The sequence below is a fragment of the Pseudophryne corroboree genome, chromosome 11 (assembly GCF_028390025.1).
Source record: "Pseudophryne corroboree isolate aPseCor3 chromosome 11, aPseCor3.hap2, whole genome shotgun sequence".
NCBI lineage: Eukaryota > Metazoa > Chordata > Amphibia > Anura > Myobatrachidae > Pseudophryne > Pseudophryne corroboree.
Genome location: NC_086454.1, coordinates 292,006,698 through 292,024,973, shown reverse-complemented (window position 1 = coordinate 292,024,973; position 18,276 = coordinate 292,006,698). Strand labels below are relative to the sequence as shown.

The following is an 18,276-nucleotide window of genomic DNA, read 5'->3' as shown; positions in this document are numbered from 1 at the left end:
ATTCATTCCGGGAGTCATGAATTGGGAAGCGGACTTTCTCAGTCGTCATGACGTGCATGCCGGCGAGTGGGGCCTCCATCCAGACGTGTTTCAACTCCTAGTAGAAAAGTGGGGTCTTCCAGACGTAGATCTGATGGCGTCTTGACACAATCACAAGGTTCCGGTCTTCGGAGCAAGGACAAGGGATCCTCAAGCAGCATTCGTGGATGCGCTGGCGGTGCCGTGGAGGTTTCGGCTGCCGTACGTGTTCCCTCCGGTGTCACTTCTGCCCAGGATAATTCGGAATTTAAAGCAAGAAAAAGGAATTCTGCTTCTCATAGCTCCAGCGTGGCTCAGACGGCACTGGTTCTCAGACCTGCAGGGCCTATCGTCAGAGCGTCCAATTCTACTTCCACAACGCCCAGACCTCCTCATTCAGGGCCCCTGTGTCTACCAGGACCTAGCCCAGCTGTCTTTGACGGCGTGGCTCTTGAAGCTTCCATCTTGAGGGCTAAGGGTTTTTCTGAAGAGGTCATTAAAACTATGTTGCGTGCCCGGAAACCGGCTTCTGCTTGGACTTACCATAGGGTCTGGCATTCCTACTTTGTTTGGTGCGCATCTAATAATTATGACGCTTCCAAGTTTAGTACAGCCAAACTTTTGGCTTTTCTACAGCAGGGCCTGGATTTAGGCCTGCGTCTGGCCTCCCTCAAGGTTCATATTTCTGCCTTGTCGGTGTGGTTTCAGAGAAAAATTGCGACTTAACCTGATGTTCATACTTTCACTCAGGGTGTGTTGCGTATCCAACCTCCCTATGTCCCGCCTGTGGCTCCTTGGGACTTGTCGTGGTTTTGGAGGCGTTGCAGGAGCCTCCGCTTGTACCCCTTGGTTCAGCTGACCTTAAGTGGCTTTCTCTTAAGGTGGTGTTCTTGCTGGCTATTGCCTCTGCTAGAAGAGTGTCGGATTTGGGTGCCTTGTCTTGTAGTTCCCCATATCTGATTTTTCACCGTGACCAGGCGGGTTCTTAGGACTCGTCCCAGATATTTACCTAAGGAGGTTTCTTCGTTCCACCTTAATCAGGAGATTGTGGTTCCGGCCTTTATCTCTCCTGATTTGTCTCCCAAAGAGCGGTCTTTGGATGTGGTACGGGCTCTCCGTATCTATGTGAAGAGAACTGCTTCTATTCGAAAATCTGATTCTCTCTTTGTTTTATTTGGATTTCACAAACGTGGCTGGCCTGCTCACAAGCAGACTCTGGCCAGGTGGATTAGAATGGTGATTGCACATGCTTATGTGAAGGCTGGTCTGTCAGCTCCTGCTCACATTACGGCCAGTTCTACTCGGTCTGTTGGACCTTCTTGGGCGGCCCAACGTGGTGCGACCCATGACCAATTGTGCAAGGCAGCTACGTGGTCCTCCGGGAACACGTTCATAAGGTTCTATGCCTTCGATACTGCCGCTTCCCAGGATGCTTCCTGTGGACGCCGGGTTCTTGTGCCCGCTACAGTGCGTCCCCTCCCATAAGGAACTGCTTTAGGACATCCCCATTGTCCATCCTTGTGGAGCCCAGTGTACCCTGCAGCAGAAAATGAGTTTTATGGTAAGAACTTATCGTTGTTAAAACTATTTCTGTGAGGTATACTGGGCTCCACAAGGCGCCCACCCTGACGCACTTAGCTTCTTCGGGTTTGTATGGCATCAGCCGCTAGTCCCTTCTCCTGTCATGAGAATGTGGTTCTATGTGACTAACATTTATCGTCTCTCTTTCCTGCTACTGCATTGGACTGGTTAACAAAACTGAGCTCCAGTGCCTGGAGGCGGTGCAATGCATCCTGGGAACAGTCAAAGCTTTAGCCTGTTGGTGCCTCGGATCAAGATCCAATTCTACACCCAAACCCCCCCCCCCCCCATGTTATTCCCTGTGGAAGCCAGTGTACCTCGCAGAAAGAGATTTAACAGTGGTAAGTCTACCATAAATCTCCTTCTCCCAAACCAAAAGATAAGGGTATTCTGAGTCCACATTTGCAGAATACTTTTCCTGGCATCTACCGATATAAATGATAGGAATCAGTCTAATTTTTTTACTGCATTGAAAAAAAGAGGCATAGATATCTTTATCCTGGGTACTCCGGTTTCCTCTCACAATCCAAAAATATACTGGTAGGTTAATTGGCTCCCAACAAAATTAACCGTAGCTTGAATGTGTGTGCATGTACCATTGGTAGGGAATATAGAATGTAAGCTCCACTGGGGCAGGGACTGATGTGAATGGCCAAATAGTCTATGTAAAGCGCGGCGGAATATGTTTGCGCTATATAAATAACTGGTAATAAATAATAATAAGGTGATAACGCTTATTTGTTTTTGCCACTGCAGAATGCCCAGTTGGTGCCTGTAACTAGCAGCCAAGAGTCAGTAATACCAGCAGCACCCGTCTCCGATGATCAGGGCAACTCTGTGGAACAATCATCCAGTGAGGAGGAGGAAGACGGTGACCATGACGGAGGCTGGATTACACCCAGTAACATCAAACAGATTCAGCAGGACTCTGGTACGCGAGAGGCTCCGGTTAATGTAGTGGTCGGCTGCTTGACTACAGATTTTGCTATGCAGGTATTGCAGCTCAATGATTCATATTCTCATAGGGCAATTATTGCTTGCCCCATCTTTATCTTTCCAGTGTATCCCATTACATTATCTTGTCTGGTATAACAATGCTAGGACTCCAGAACTCCTCTCCCTAAATAAGAGTCGCACCGCAGCTACTCCAAAACCGCAGCTACTCCGGTACCGCCATGTTTTTGTTTCCCTCCTAAAGTACAAACATGTTGCGCAAAAGTGACCCTAAACTGCAATATTATAAATTTAACCAGTCAGTAATCAATTCCAAGTAGGTTAAACAAAGAGTGTATACTACATGTCTCCTGAGAATGTTTAACGTAAAATATTTCTTCTTTAAGCACTGTCCATGTGATGTTAGTGTATTAGAATGCTTAATATTTGTAGACACTCCCTTACTAATAGGTGTAAGCCTCAATCTTCAGTGATGGTCCCTAGGACCAGGGGGATGCTGGAAAGTGGGTGGTCCAGTGTGCAGTGTGCTTGGAGTTGGTGATGGAATAAAAACAGCACAGCAGTGAAATCACATGTCTCTGTGTCCTGATGACTGGATTTACAAACAAACATATGAACAAAACATGGTGTCAGAAGAAGTTTAACTTGGACTGCTAGTGCTCTCAGAGTGTGAAAGAATCCTGCAGCAGTCTGTAAGGCTGTGATACTCAGTCTCTGCAAAGCCTGCCGTGTGCTCCTCTCTTCAAACAGTGAGTAACCATGGATAAACTAGCTCCTCCAACCGGCATGCTGATGTCTGGTAACTTGTCTGAAAACTGTAAAAGATTTAAGCAAAGGTTTAATATATATCTTGCTGCATGTGGAGCTGATACAGAGGCTGACAAAACGAAGGCATCCATTTTCCTCCATGTGATAGGAGAGGATGTGCTGGACATTTATATAATAGTTTTCAGTTTGCTGAGGGGCAGAATATGGTGCTATCTTCTATAATACAAAAGTTTGAAGATTACTTTGTGCCAAGGAAAAATGTGACATATGAAAGATATAAGTTTTTCACATGTGATCAGAAGTCTGTAGAGGAATTTGATCAGTATGTTACAGAGCTGCAATGACTCAGTAAAACCTGTGAGTTTGGTGATTTAAATGATTCACTGATTAGAGATCGTATTGTCTGTGGAATACCTGATAATGGACTCAGAGAGAGACTGCTGAGAGAGCAAGACCTAACACTAGACAAGGCAGTGACTATGTGTAGATCTGCAGAAATAACTAGATTTCAAGCCAAAAAGTTACACAAGGAAGCTGGTGCTGTCCATGTAGTGCAGAAAACAGAGCCAAGCAAACCTTCATTCTCAATGTGGTCACATGAACAAGAAGAAAGTTGGCAAAACTTGAAACAGCTCATTACAGAGCAACCAGTGCTAAAATTCTTTGATCCTGCGAAAAGAATAAGAATTTCAGCAGATGCTTCGCAATTTGGCCTAGGCTCAGTGCTGTTACAAGAACATGAGGATACATGGCAACCAGTAATCTATGCATCAAGAGCACTGACAAGTGCTGAAACAAGGTATGCTCAGATAGAAAAAGAACTTCTAGCGATCACATATGCATGTGAGCAATTTCATCAGTTTGTGTATGGTCAAACATTTACAGTGGAAACTGACCACAAGCCATTGGTAGCTATCATGACTAAATCATTACATGACTGTCCCATGAGAATTCAACGAATGCTTATCAGACTACAGAAATATGATGTACACTTGCTGTACTGTCCCGGCAAATACATGTACATTGCTGATACACTTTCTCGTGCTGTGGACAAAAGTGAAGGTTCCAAAAGTCTGATGGATGAAGAGATAGAAGTCTATGTTAATTTGATCGTAGCTTCTCTACCAGTGTCTCTTGCAAGACAAGAACAGATTAGGAAAGAAACTGAGACAGATGACACAATGAAAGTGTTAAAAGATATCATTCTGATAGGTTGGCCAGCAGAAAAACATGCGTGCCCGCTGTCTGTCCATGATTATTGGATGTACCGCAGTGACCTTACAGTTGTCGATGGTATTATTTACAAACTCAATGAGTTTGTCATACCTGCACGACTAAGAAAAACTATGCTGTGCAAGATACATGAAGGCCACTTAGGAGAAGAAAAATGTAAGCGGAGAGCGCGTGAAGTTATGTATTGGCCAAGAATGAACCAAGACATAGCACATACTACAGCTACATGTGAATTATGTCTTACGTATAGACCAAAACAACAAGTCGAGCCACTGAGTCCTCACGCAGTGCCAGAGAGACCGTACCAGAAAGTTGGCACAGATTTGTTTGATTGTAATGGGAAAACGTACATTGTTGTGACTGATTATTACTCTAACTACCCTGAGGTGACGACACAACATACAACTACTAGTAAAGCCATAATCAATTGCATGAAGTCAATCTTTGCAAGGCATGGTGTTCCTATGGAAGTGTTCACTGACAATGGTCCTCAGTTTTCCAGTGCTGAATTTAGACAAATTGCTGATGAGTGGGAATTTGTTCATACTACGTCAAGTCCCCACTATCCACACTCAAATGGGTTGGTGGAAAGTTCAGTAAAAACTGTAAAGAGTCTCATGAAAAAAGCTCAAGAAGGTAAAGAAGATTTCTACAAAAGTCTTTTAATCTACCGCAGTACACCTTTACAGAATGGTCTTTCTCCTGCACAAATGCTGATGAGGAGGATTAGAGCAAATCTCCTGATACATGATGAACTGCTTAATACACATAACTCAGCGTTGGTCAGACTGAGTAAGGAACATCAACAGGCAAAACAGAAACTGTTCCATGACAGGCAAACAAAACTCTTATCTGATCTAAAATCGGGTGACCAAGTCCGTCTCAGAGATCACGAGAAAGGTATTTGGGTGCAGAAAGGTATTGTGCAAGCACAAGTAGCACCAAGATCTTATACTATACTTACAGAGCATGGAACGGAAGTAAGAAGAAATCGGGTGGATTTAAGATCTCAACCTAACCATAATGAAGACAACATGACTGAAGAATATCCTTCATCTGACATGTATGATGATCCTGATAATGGTGAACAAACCACGATTCTAGAAAGGTCCAACATGGTAGATGAAACACAGACTGTGGGGTAAATTTACTAACATTCGTATTTTTCTAAATCATGTCCAAGTTCAATCACGACTGACATCGACAGTGTAAAATTGCAACTTTTTGAATTGATTACGATGGATTTACTAAGCTGTCGTATTCGGGTTTTTCTTTTCTTCCGATGTCGATGTCATTCGTGGTTTTTTACCTATTTTTACGGCAGTGATTAGCAAAACACTGCCGACTTTTTTTACAATCAATCTCGGCCGGATCTGTGTGATCCGTGCTGGGGTTTATTTTTTTTTATTTTTTAATTAAACACTGTAAAATAATAAAAAAAAATGCGTGGGGTCCCCCCTCCTAAGCATAACCAGCCTCGGGCTCTTTGAGCCGATCCTGGTTGCAGAAATATGGGGAAAAAAATGACAGGGGTTCCCCCATATTTAAGCAACCAGCATCGGGCTCTGCGCCTGGTCCTGGTCCCAAAAATACGGGGGACAAAAAGAGTAGGGGTCCCCCATATTTTTAAAACCAGCACCGGGCTCCACTAGCTGGACAGATAATGCCACAGCCGGGGGTCACTTTTATATAGTGCCCTGCGGCCGTGGCATCAAAAATCCAACTAGTCACTCCTGGCCGGGGTACCCTGGGGGAGTGGGGACCCCTTCAATCAAGGGGTCCCCCCCCCAGCCACCCAAGGGCCAGGGGTGAAGCCCGAGGCTGTCCCCCCCCATCCAATGGGCTGCGGATGGGGAGGCTGATAGCCTTTGTTGTAAAAGAAAAGATATTGTTTTTAGTAGCAGTACTACAAGGCCCAGCAAGCCTCCCCCGCATGCTGGTACTTGGAGAACCACAAGTACCAGCATGCGACGGAAAAACGGGCCCGCTGGTACCTGTAGTACTACTACTAAAAAAATACCCAAAAAAAGACAAGACACACACACCGTGAAAGTATAATTTTATTACATACATACACACATACATACATACATACTTACCTTAAGTTCCCACGCAGGTCGGTCCTCTTCTCCAGTAGAATCCAAGGGGTACCTGTTGAAGAAATTATACTCACGAGATCCAGGGGTCCAGGCTCCTCGGGAAATCCAGGGGTAATCCACGTACTTGACAAAAAATAACAAAACGGTGTCCCGACCACGAACTGAAAGGGGACCCATGTTTGCACATGGGTCACCTTTCCACGAATGCCAGAAACCCACTTTGACTTCTGTCTAAGTGGGTTTCTGCAGCCAATCAGGGAGCGCCACGTTGTAGCACTCTCCTGATCAGCTGTGTGCTCTTGTCCTCACTGACAGGCAGCACACGGCAGTGTTACAATGTAGCGCCTATGCGCTACATTGTAACCAATGATGGGAACTTTCAGCTCAGCGGTGACGTCACTTTAGGTCAACCGCAGGGCAGAAAGTTCCCATCATTGGTTACAATGTAGCGCATAGGCGCTACATTGTAACACTGCCGTGTGCTGCCTGTCAGTGAGGACAGGACCACACAGCTGATCAGGAGAGTGCTACAACGTGGCGCTCCCTGATTGGCTGCAGAAACCCACTTAGACATCAGTCAGAGTGGGTTTCTGGCATTCGTGGAAAGGAGTCCCATGTGAAAACATGGGGCCCCTTTCAGTTCGTGGCTCGGCTTTCCGTTTTCTTATTTTATGCAAGTACGTGGATTACCCCTGGATTTCCCGAGGAGCCTGGACCCCTGGATCTCGTGAGTATAATTTCTTCAACAGGTACCCTTTGGATTCTACTGGAGAAGAGGACCGACCTGCGTGGGAACTTAAGGTAAGTATGTATGTATGTGTGTATGTATGTAATAAAATTATACTTTCACGGTGTGTGTGTCTTGTCTTTTTTTGGGTATTTTTTTAGTAGTAGTACTACAGGTACCAGCGGGCCCGTTTTTCCGTCGCATGCTGGTACTTGTGGTTCTCCAAGTACCAGCATGCGGGGGAGGCTTGCTGGGCCTTGTAGTACTGCTACTAAAAACAATATCTTTTCTTTTACAACAAAGGCTATCAGCCTCCCCATCCGCAGCCCATTGGATGGGGGGGAGACAGCCTCGGGCTTCACCCCTGGCCCTTGGGTGGCTGGGGGGGGGACCCCTTGATTGAAGGGGTCCCCACTCCCCCAGGGTACCCCGGCCAGGGGTGACTAGTTGGATTTTTGATGCCACGGCCGCAGGGCACTATATAAAAGTGACCCCCGGCTGTGGCATTATCTGTCCAGCTAGTGGAGCCCGGTGCTGGTTTTAAAAATACGGGGGACCCCTACTCTTTTTGTCCCCCGTATTTTTGGGACCAGGACCAGGCGCAGAGCCCGATGCTGGTTGCTTAAATATGGGGGAACCCCTGTAATTTTTTTCCCCATATTTCTGCAAACAGGATCGGCTCAAAGAGCCCGAGGCTGGTTATGCTTAGGAGGGGGGACCCCACGCAATTTTTTTTGAAAAAATAAGCACTTTCCCACCCCTTCCCACTGATATACATGCACGGATCTCATGGATCCGTGCATGCCTATCCAATCACGAATAAAAAAAGCAGGTCTGTTTTTTTTTAGTACTTTTTTACGAGTTGTAATTTTTCACGGCAGTGTTTGTTCTTTTTTTGCTTTGCACTTCTTAGTAAATGACCGAGATTCATACTTAAACAGCCGCGTTTTGACCGATGGTGTATTCATTCGTAATTTTTTACCTGAACTTGCAAAAAATTACGAATGCCCTCATCACTGCCGTGATTAGTGCTTAGTAAATTACCGAGATGACACTTTGATGAAAAAACGGCATCTCGGTCAAAATCGGGAGCTTAGTAAATTTACCCCTGTGTATGAAATACCCAAAAGGGAAATACGCAGACCTGAGAGACTCATTGAAACGTATTAGATGATGTTCTTAATATGACGTTGTTAATTGTTGCATTGAAGCATACAGGGCTTATCTTTAAAGAAAAGAGGATGTGATGTTAGTGTATTAGAATGCTTAATATTTGTAGACACTCCCTTACTAATAGGTGTAAGTCTCAATCTTCAGTGATGGTCCCTAGGACCAGGGGGATGCTGGGAAGTGGGTGGTCCAGTGTGCAGTGTGCCTGGAGTTGGTGATGGAATAAAACAGTACAGCAGTGAACTCACATGTCTCTGTGTCCTGATGACTGGATTTACAAACATATGAACAAAACAGTCCATGCCTTTATCCTCCCCCCAGATATGTTTAATAATGTCTCTAAGTTACAGAACTTATATTTTTGAGACCTAATAACCTGTTTTAATTTTATTGGAAGGAAAGACCCAGCAGAAGACACTGGCTGCATCAAACACCTTTCCTTCTCCTGTTACTGCTAGATATATTAACAGATACCTGAATTGTTGAGGAAAAATACTAAATAATCAGTTTTTGGGAGCATACTTCCAATATTAATAAAGCACGAGCTGCTGTGGTTATAAGTAGAGATGTGCAGGTTCGGATTTACTCGGTTCTTAATGCCAAAATTAATGCAAGTTTGGATTTTTCTGGCTTTTTCATATTGGCTATCCAAAACACGTGCTATCCGAGAGCCAATCAGATGCCGCTTGAGATCCGGGTAAATCCGAACCTGCACCTCTCTAGTTCTAAGACTGATTGTAGTAACTAGAACAGTCACATTATAGTGTTCTGTGCAGCTCACAAGGCCCTTGCCTCAGAGCTACAACTTTTGGCTCCTGAACACTGTATCTTAATGCTGCTCTCCTTTCTTCAGAACCTTCTCATACAGATGGGACTCCATGTGTTGTCCGTGGATGGGATGCTCATCCGCCAGACCAGAAACTACATCTTGCGCTGCCATGGCTGTTTCAAGTGAGTGTCTGTGTGTTCTGTTTATACTAGTGGTTTGATTGATCTCCTGGCAATAGAATGGACATAGAGGTGATCCTTTACTCTATGCATAGATGCTGAATGGGACAATCAGACTGGTAAAAATGTGTGGATCCCTTTTTTTTCTTCTTCATTCGCTCTAAAATCTTGCAACAGCTTGTCAAATGACAGTAGCTTTGGGGGGAGCTGTATCAAAGCTTCTAAAGAGAAGGGCCAATCGGGACCAATCAGATTGTAGCCGGCATGTATCAAATACATTCGATGAAATGATAGGTAGAAGCTGATTGGTTAGCGACTTGTTTCCTAACTGCATTTCTATATCTTTTTTGCAGTCTTTATTTAGACTTGAGAAGCATATACAATTAGCAACACCATGGCAGTGAATTCACAAAGCAGAAACCATAGGCCATAAATATTGGCGGCATACCCTCTATTAATATATAAGGACACAAAGACAAACGGGGAAAGCGGGAAGGGGGAGTGATGATCCTAAGGGTGGTGGCACTGCTGGGTCCCATGGCGGTTTCAGAGCTTTTAGCTTAGCTAGAACATTTATTCCCTTGTTTAACTGAAAATATACTTGTGCTAAGGTGAAAAGACTTACAGCATTGTTTCTTCTGTTTTTCAGGACCAGTTCAGACATGACTAAGTCCTTCTGTCCACACTGTGGAAATATGACTCTGAAGAAGGTGGCTGTGTCCGTGAATGAGGATGGCAGCTTGCAGATGCATTTCTCCCGGAATCCCAAAGTACTCAACACTTGTGGGATGAGGGTAAGACCTCGCGCTCTCCCTCCTGCAGGTCATGAGATGTTCTCCTTTTGTGGTAAACTACTGATGAGAATATGAGCCGCCACAGAGAAATATATTGAGGGCCTTTGAAGTCCACCAGCAGGAAACATAGGCCCAAATGTATTAAGCCTTAACAAGAGTATAAATTGCAGATGGATAAAGAGTGATAAATGACCAGCCAATCAGCTTCCTAACTGCCATGTAACTTAGGTCCGCAATGCTGTTTTGTGCCGCAGCACAGACAAAACAGCATCGTGGTGGGCACTTTAGACAGAGAATGTCATTTCCTGCGTCTAAACACCCTGTTTAGTCCGCGAGAACCGGCCTTCCGTGACATGACAGCGTGCAGAATTTAATAGCACTGGGAGCATATTCCTGGCGCTATTCAATCAGCATTGAATTGAGCCCATGGTGTACAGATTAACTGAATATCTGCTTTGGTTGCTTTTAGGTAAAGGGTGCACTTTAAGGGGTATATGAACGAAGTTAGCCGCCACTTCTCAGTCTGTTTAAACAGGAAATTTAACATGGCAATACCACACACCATGAATAGTACTACCATGTTAAGTTTCCTGAATAAAACACTCACAAAAAAAGCCATTTATACCTTATTTGTAAAACTTTTCTAAACTGATCATGTAACAGCACTGTGACGTTTGCCATTCCACTTATGGCCAGCAGGTGCAAAGTAGTGTTCTAGGGCAGTGGTTCTCAAACTGTGTGCCGTGGCACCCTAGGGTGCCACAGGGCACTTGCAGGGATGCCTTGGATACGGATAGGTGGTCCAGGACCAATTCAAATTATTTATGGTCAATGTAATAGGCAAAACCAGTGCTGGTGGCTGGCAATCATAAAATATGTTGCCAAACAGAAGCAAATATTGTCCCTCACCACCCTAACATAGAATTTGACGGCAGATAAGAACCACTTGGGCCATCTAGTCTGCCTTTTTTTTTTTACATTATTTTTTTCTCTAACCTTGTTTGATCCTTGTTTCTTTGTAAGGATATCCTTATGTCTATCCCATCCCATGCATGTTTAAATTGCTCCACTGTCTTAGCCTCTACCACCTCTGATGGGAGGCTATTCCACTTGTCTACTACCCTTTCTATAGAGTAATTTTTCCTCAAATTTCCCATGAACCTCCCCCTTTCCAGCCTCCTAGCAATGACATATATTAATATAAACACAATTTACTTAATTTATTCTTTTTTTTATTTATTTCTCAATAAGAAACGTTTGGCCTAGGCGTGTCATGAAAAAAATTCTGATACGCTAGGGTGCCGTGATTCAAAAACGTTTGAGAACCTCTGTCCTAGTTATTTGTGTTTTGAGTATATCAGGTCACTTGCAGGCAGGGCCAGCTCCAGGCATGTTCGAGTCGAGCACCCGCGCAGGGCGCCACCCTTAAAGGGCGCCGCACGCTGGCGCCGACATGTTGGAGCCTGGAGCCGGCCCTGTCCTAGCCCTGCGCGCGCCGCGCTGTTCGGCGCCGGCGTCTGATGTAAGACACTGGCGCCGCACAGCGCGCACAGATCACTAGGGCACAGGCGCCGCACAGCGCGCCTGCATACTGCTGCATTCCCCCTCCCTCATCGCCAGCGCCCGGCACATCAGGTACTCAGGGGACATATGTGGCACAGTGGGGGCATTAATGTTTCTGTCACTGTGGGGGCATATCTGGCACTGGGGGCATTTAATGTATCTGGCACTGTGGGGGCATATCTGGCACTGGGGGCATTAAGGTATCTCTCACTGTGGGGGCATATCTGGCACTGGGGGCATTAATGTATCTCTCACTGTGGGGGCATATCTGGCACTGGGGGCATTAAGGTATCTGGCACTGTGGGGGCATATCTGGCACTGGGGGCATTAATGTATCTATCACTGTGGGGGCATATCTGGCACTGGGGGCATTAATGTATCTGGCACTGTGGGGGAATATCTGGCACTGGGGGCATTAATGTATCTGGCACTGTGGGGGCATATCTGGCACTGGGGGCATTAATGTATCTATCACTGTGGAGGCATATCTGGCACTGGGGGCATTAATGTATCTGGCACTGTGGGGGCATATCTGGCACTGGGGGCATTAATGTATCTATCACTGTGGGGGCATATCTGGCACTGGGGGCATTAATGTATCTATCACTGTGGAGGCATATCTGGCACTGGGGGCATTAATGTATCTGGCACTGTGGGGGCATATCTGGCACTGGGGGCATTAATGTATCTATCACTGTGGAGGCATATCTGGCACTAGGGGCATTATTGTATCTGGCACTGTGGGGGCATATCTGGCACTGGGGGCATTAATGTATCTGGCACTGGGGGCATATCTGGCACGGGGCAATAATGTATCTGGCACTGTGGGGGCATTAATGTATCTTAAAGGGCGCCGCACGCTGGCGCCGACATGTTGGAGCCTGGAGCCGGCCCTGTCCTAGCCCTGCGCGCGCCGCGCTGTTCGGCGCCGGCGTCTGATGTAAGACACTGGCGCCGCACAGCGCGCACAGATCACTAGGGCACAGGCGCCGCACAGCGCGCCTGCATACTGCTGCATTCCCCCTCCCTCATCGCCGGCGCCCGGCACATCAGGTACTCAGGGGACATATGTGGCACAGTGGGGGCATTAATGTTTCTGTCACTGTGGGGGCATATCTGGCACTGGGGGGCATTTAATGTATCTGGCACTGTGGGGGCATATCTGGCACTGGGGGCATTAAGGTATCTCTCACTGTGGGGGCATATCTGGCACTGGGGGCATTAAGGTATCTGGCACTGTGGGGGCATATCTGGCACTGGGGGCATTAATGTATCTATCACTGTGGGGGCATATCTGGCACTGGGGGCATTAATGTATCTGGCACTGTGGGGGAATATCTGGCACTGGGGGCATTAATGTATCTGGCACTGTGGGGGCATATCTGGCACTGGGGGCATTAATGTATCTGGCACTGTGGGGGCATATCTGGCACTGGGGGCATTAATGTATCTATCACTGTGGAGGCATATCTGGCACTGGGGGCATTAATGTATCTGGCACTGTGGGGGCATATCTGGCACTGGGGGCATTAATGTATCTATCACTGTGGGGGCATATCTGGCACTGGGGGCATTAATGTATCTATCACTGTGGAGGCATATCTGGCACTGGGGCCATTAATGTATCTGGCACTGTGGGGGCATATCTGGCACTGGGGGCATTAATGTATCTGGCACTGGGGGCATATCTGGCACGGGGCAATAATGTATCTGGCACTGTGGGGGCATTAATGTATCAGGCACTGTGGGGGGCATTAATGTATCTGGCACTGCGGGGGCATATCTGGCACTGTGGGGGCATTAATGTATCTGACACTGTGGGGGGCAATAATGTATCTGGCACTGTGTGGGCACTTATGCATCTGGCACGGGGCATTTATGCATCTGGCACTGGGGGCATTTATGTATCTGGCACTGGGGGCATTTATGTATCTGGCCCTGTGGGGGCATATCTGGCACTGTGGGGGCATTTTTATATCTGGCACTGTGGGGACATATCTGGCACTGTGTGGGCATTTTTATATCTGGCACTGTGGGGACATATCTGGCACTGTGTGGGCATTTTTATATCTGGCACTGTGGGGGCACTTATGTATCTGGCACTGTGTGGGCACTTATGTATCTGGCACTGTGGGGGCATTTATGTATCTGGCACTGTGTGGGCACTTATGTATCTGGCACTGTGGGGGCATTTATGTATCTGGCACTGTGGGGGCATTTATGTATCTGGCACTGTGGGGGCATTTATGTATCTGGCACTGTGGGGGGCATATCTGCACTGTGGGGGCATTTATGTATCTGAACTGTGGGTGCATATCTGGCACTGTGTGGCCATTTATGTAGCTGGCACTGCTGGGGGGCATGTCACGTGTAGCTGGCACTGCTGGGGGGGCATGTCACGTGTAGCTGGCACTGCTGGGGGGCATGTCACGTGTAGCTGGCACTGCTGGGGAGCATGTCACGTGTAGCTGGCACTGCTGGGGAGCATGTCACGTGTAGCTGGCACTGCTGGGGGGCATGTCACGTGTAGCTGGCACTGCTGGGGGGCATGTCATGTAGTGTTCCCGCTAGGCGTCTGTGGCTAGGCAATGTGTCTCAGTGCTCTCCCTGGTGCAATGTGTCTCAGTGCTGTGCCTGGCGCAAAGTGTATAGGAGGTTCTACCTGGTGCAGTGTGTATTAGCTGCACTACTGTGTGGTGTAATGCATATTGCCACTATTATGTGGCCACGTACCTTCCCCACGAAGTAACTCCCCTTAATTTTTGCTGCGCGCCTTCGGCGCGCACTGTCCATGCTTTGGCATGTAGGTATGGGAACAACAAGCAGTATGTACATCATTTTGCCCTCCTAACTTAAAAATGTGCCCTCCCTGTGATCAGCACCATGCCCTAAAAAGTGAACACTATCATGTGTAGCTGGCACTGCTGGGGGGCATGGCATGTGTAGCTGGCACTGCTGCGGGGCATGTCATGTCTAGCTGGCACTGATGCGGGGCATGTCATGTGTAGCTGGCACTGCTGCGGGGCATGTCATGTGTAGCTGGCACTGCTGGGGGGCATGTCATGTCTATCTGGCACTGCACATTGGCCCTCATTCCGAGTTGTTCGCTCGCAAGGCGATTTTAGCAGAGTTACACACGCTAAGCCGCCGCCTACTGGGAGTGAATCTTAGCTTCTTAAAATTGCGAACGATGTATTCGCAATATTGCGATTACAAACTACTTAGCAGTTTCAGAGTAGCTTCAGACTTACTCGGCATCTGCGATCAGTTCAGTGCTTGTCGTTCCTGGTTTGACGTCACAAACACACCCAGCGTTCGCCCAGACACTCCTCCGTTTCTCCAGCCACTCCCGCGTTTTTTCCGGAAACGGTAGCGTTTTTATCCACACGCCCATAAAACGCAGTGTTTCCGCCCAGTAACACCCATTTCCTGTCTATCACATTACGATCGCCGAAGCGAAGAAAAAGCCGTGAGTAAAAAAACTATCTTCATAGCAAAATTACTTGGCGCAGTCGCAGTGCGAACATTGCGCATGCGTACTAAGCAGAAAAACGCTGCGATGCGAAGAAAATTACAGAGCGAACGACTCGGAATGAGGGCCATTATGTGTATCTGGCACTATACTGGAGACATTGTGTGTAAGGAACACTACTGTGGCTATGTGTAAGGCTGCTAATTGTGTGAAAATATATTTATAGTTTGATGATATGAAGTTACGAGGCCACGCCCACTTTTCCAGAGGCCACGCCCACTTTTCCGGGGAAGCGTTGGGCGCGCGCATGGGGGGGGGGGGGGGGGGGGGGCGCTTTTACATTTTCTCGCTCAGGGTGCTAGTAGGCCTGGAGCCTGTTCACTCAATGCCTAAATTCTGTTGTTAGAATGTTTCTTGTGTGTGGGCTCATGATATTTGTGAATATAGGCCCTCATTCCGAGTTGTTCGCTCTGTATTTTTCATCGCATCGCAGTGAAAATCCGCTTAGTACGCATGCGCAATGTTCGCACTGCGACTGCGCCAAGTAACTTTACTATGAAGAAAGTAATTTTACTCACGGCTTTTTCTTCGCTCCGGCGATCGTAATGTGATTGACAGGAAATGGGTGTTACTGGGCGGAAACACGGCGTTTCAGGGGCGTGTGGCTGAAAACGCTACCGTTTCCGGAAAAAACGCAGGAGTGGCCGGGGAAACGGTGGGAGTGCCTGGGCGAACGCTGGGTGTGTTTGTGACGTCAACCAGGAACGACAAGCACTGAACTGATCGCACAGGCAGAGTAAGTCTGGAGCTACTCTGAAACTGCTAAGTAGTTAGTAATCGCATTATTGCGAATACATCGGTCGCAATTTTAAGAAGCTAAGATTCACTCCCAGTAGGCGGCGGCTTAGCGTGTGTAACTCTGCTAAATTCGCCTTGCGACCGATCAACTCGGAATGAGGGCCATTGATCATATATCCTATTGTCCCTTTTGCATTTAAGACCTCCTATGTTACATAGCATGCATTATATCTTATTATATGACATTATTGGCTGCTTTAGTTCTATATTTGTTCAGCATATGGAGGGGGGTGATGATAGTAATCTGATAGTAATTTACTACATATAATAGAAGACAGTGGCAGTGAGTAACACAGAATATGTGGACGTACATCAGTTATCCACGTGTAGTGCCCTGACAACATGCATCAGTGCATAATACCACATGGTAATGGCATATAGTGCCCTGACTACATGCCACAGTACATAATTGCACATGGTAAGAACATATAAGTGGTCATTCCGAGCTGATCGCTAGCTGCAGTTCGCAGCGCAGCGATCAGGAAAAACGCAGGCGTGGCTGGGTGAACGCAGGGCGTGTTCGTGACGTAAAATAAGGAACTGAATGGTCTGAAGTGATCACAAGTGCTGAGTAGGTTTTAAGCTACTCTGAAACTGCACAAAATTATTTTGTAGCCGCTCTGCGATCCATTCGTTCGCACTTCTGCTAAGCTAAAATACACTCCCAGTGGGCAGCGGCATAGCGTTTGCATGGCTGCTAAAAACTGCTAGCGAGCGAACAACTCAGAATGACCACCATAGTGCCCCGACTACACGCAGCAGTACATAATAGCACATGGTAATGGCATATAGTGCCCTGACTACACGCAGCAGTACATAATAGCACATGGTAATGGCATATAGTGCCCTGACTACACGCAGCAGTACATAATAGCACATAGTAATGGCATATAGTGCCCTGACTACACGCAGCAGTACATAATAGCACATGGTAATGGCATATAGTGCCCTGACTACACGCAGCAGTACATAATTGCACATGGTAATAACATATAGTGCCCTGACTACACGCAGCAGTACATAATAGCACATGGTAATGGCATATAGTGCCCTGACTACACGCAGCAGTACATAATAGCACATGGTAATGGCATATAGTGCCCTGACTACACGCAACAGTACATAATTGCACATGGTAATAACATATAGATGCCCTGACGACAGGCAGCAGTACATAATAGCACACGGTAATGGCATGACGTGGCGCTAAGAGCACATGTTAATGGGTATGTCCTGCAGGCTTTTACTCATCACCCTGACTGTGTGTTTTCTGCAGTACTCGCTGCCAACCCCACAAGGCGGAAAACACGCCTCAAACCCACACTTGGTTTTGGACCAGAATTTCCCCCAGCAACGTCTCTCCAAGAAGGCAAGAGCCAAAACAGATGTGTTCAACCCAGACTACATTGCCGGAGCTTCGCCCTTTGCAGAAAACGACATTTACAGCCGCGCTGCCAACCTGAATATCCGAGATGGAGCGTCAGGAGCAGGGCGCAGGCGGGTGAACCCCAACGCTCCCAGGATAAAGTGTGTGAAGAAGAGATGAGGAACATGTTTCAGGATATATTTATTTGAAGGTGCTTGTCATCAGTCTGGGCAGCAGTGGAAGATCATGCCTCTGTGAGGAAATGACAACGTATAAAGGCAGGAGCCGTGTTACAGGTGTATAAATGAGATGCCGTTGCTGAAGCTGTGTTCATGAGGCAGGAAGTAAACGCCCTCTTTAGTTCTGTCTACTACAGCCTCCGCCAGTCTCACCCTAGTGACCATATGTCTAATAGGGGGGCGGGGAGAGGGATGTACTAAAAGGATGATCACAGAAAGGGATGATCGGGATGATTGCCTGTAGTTCCTATTCACACCTCTAGATGTCACTATATTTTTTAACCTCAACTGAGAATTTACAAACTACAGCAAGCACATAAAGCTTTTAAATTATATATTCATAGTTAAAAAAAAATTAAAGCATTTATATTGTTTCTGCATCGGTTTATATCAACAAAGCCATATAATTAAATAAGGAAACCAGCATCCTAATATCAACATTGAGTCCTGGCACCCTCTACCATTTTCATACCTGGGACAGTTTTC

At 46.8% G+C, this 18,276-nt stretch overlaps 1 protein-coding gene across 1 annotated transcript; it reads left to right on the top strand.

Annotated features, from left to right (window-relative positions):
- Positions 1-1,567: 1,567 nt before the first annotated feature.
- LOC134968750 (RNA-binding protein NOB1-like) lies at positions 1,568-18,036 on the top strand. The gene is made up of 5 exons (XM_063944243.1): positions 1,568-1,579; positions 2,356-2,592; positions 9,404-9,501; positions 10,148-10,292; positions 17,462-18,036. Exons 1-5 carry the CDS (start codon positions 1,568-1,570, stop codon positions 17,729-17,731), a joined length of 762 nt encoding a protein of 253 aa, XP_063800313.1. The 3' UTR covers positions 17,732-18,036.
- The last annotated feature ends 240 nt before the right edge of the window (positions 18,037-18,276 follow it).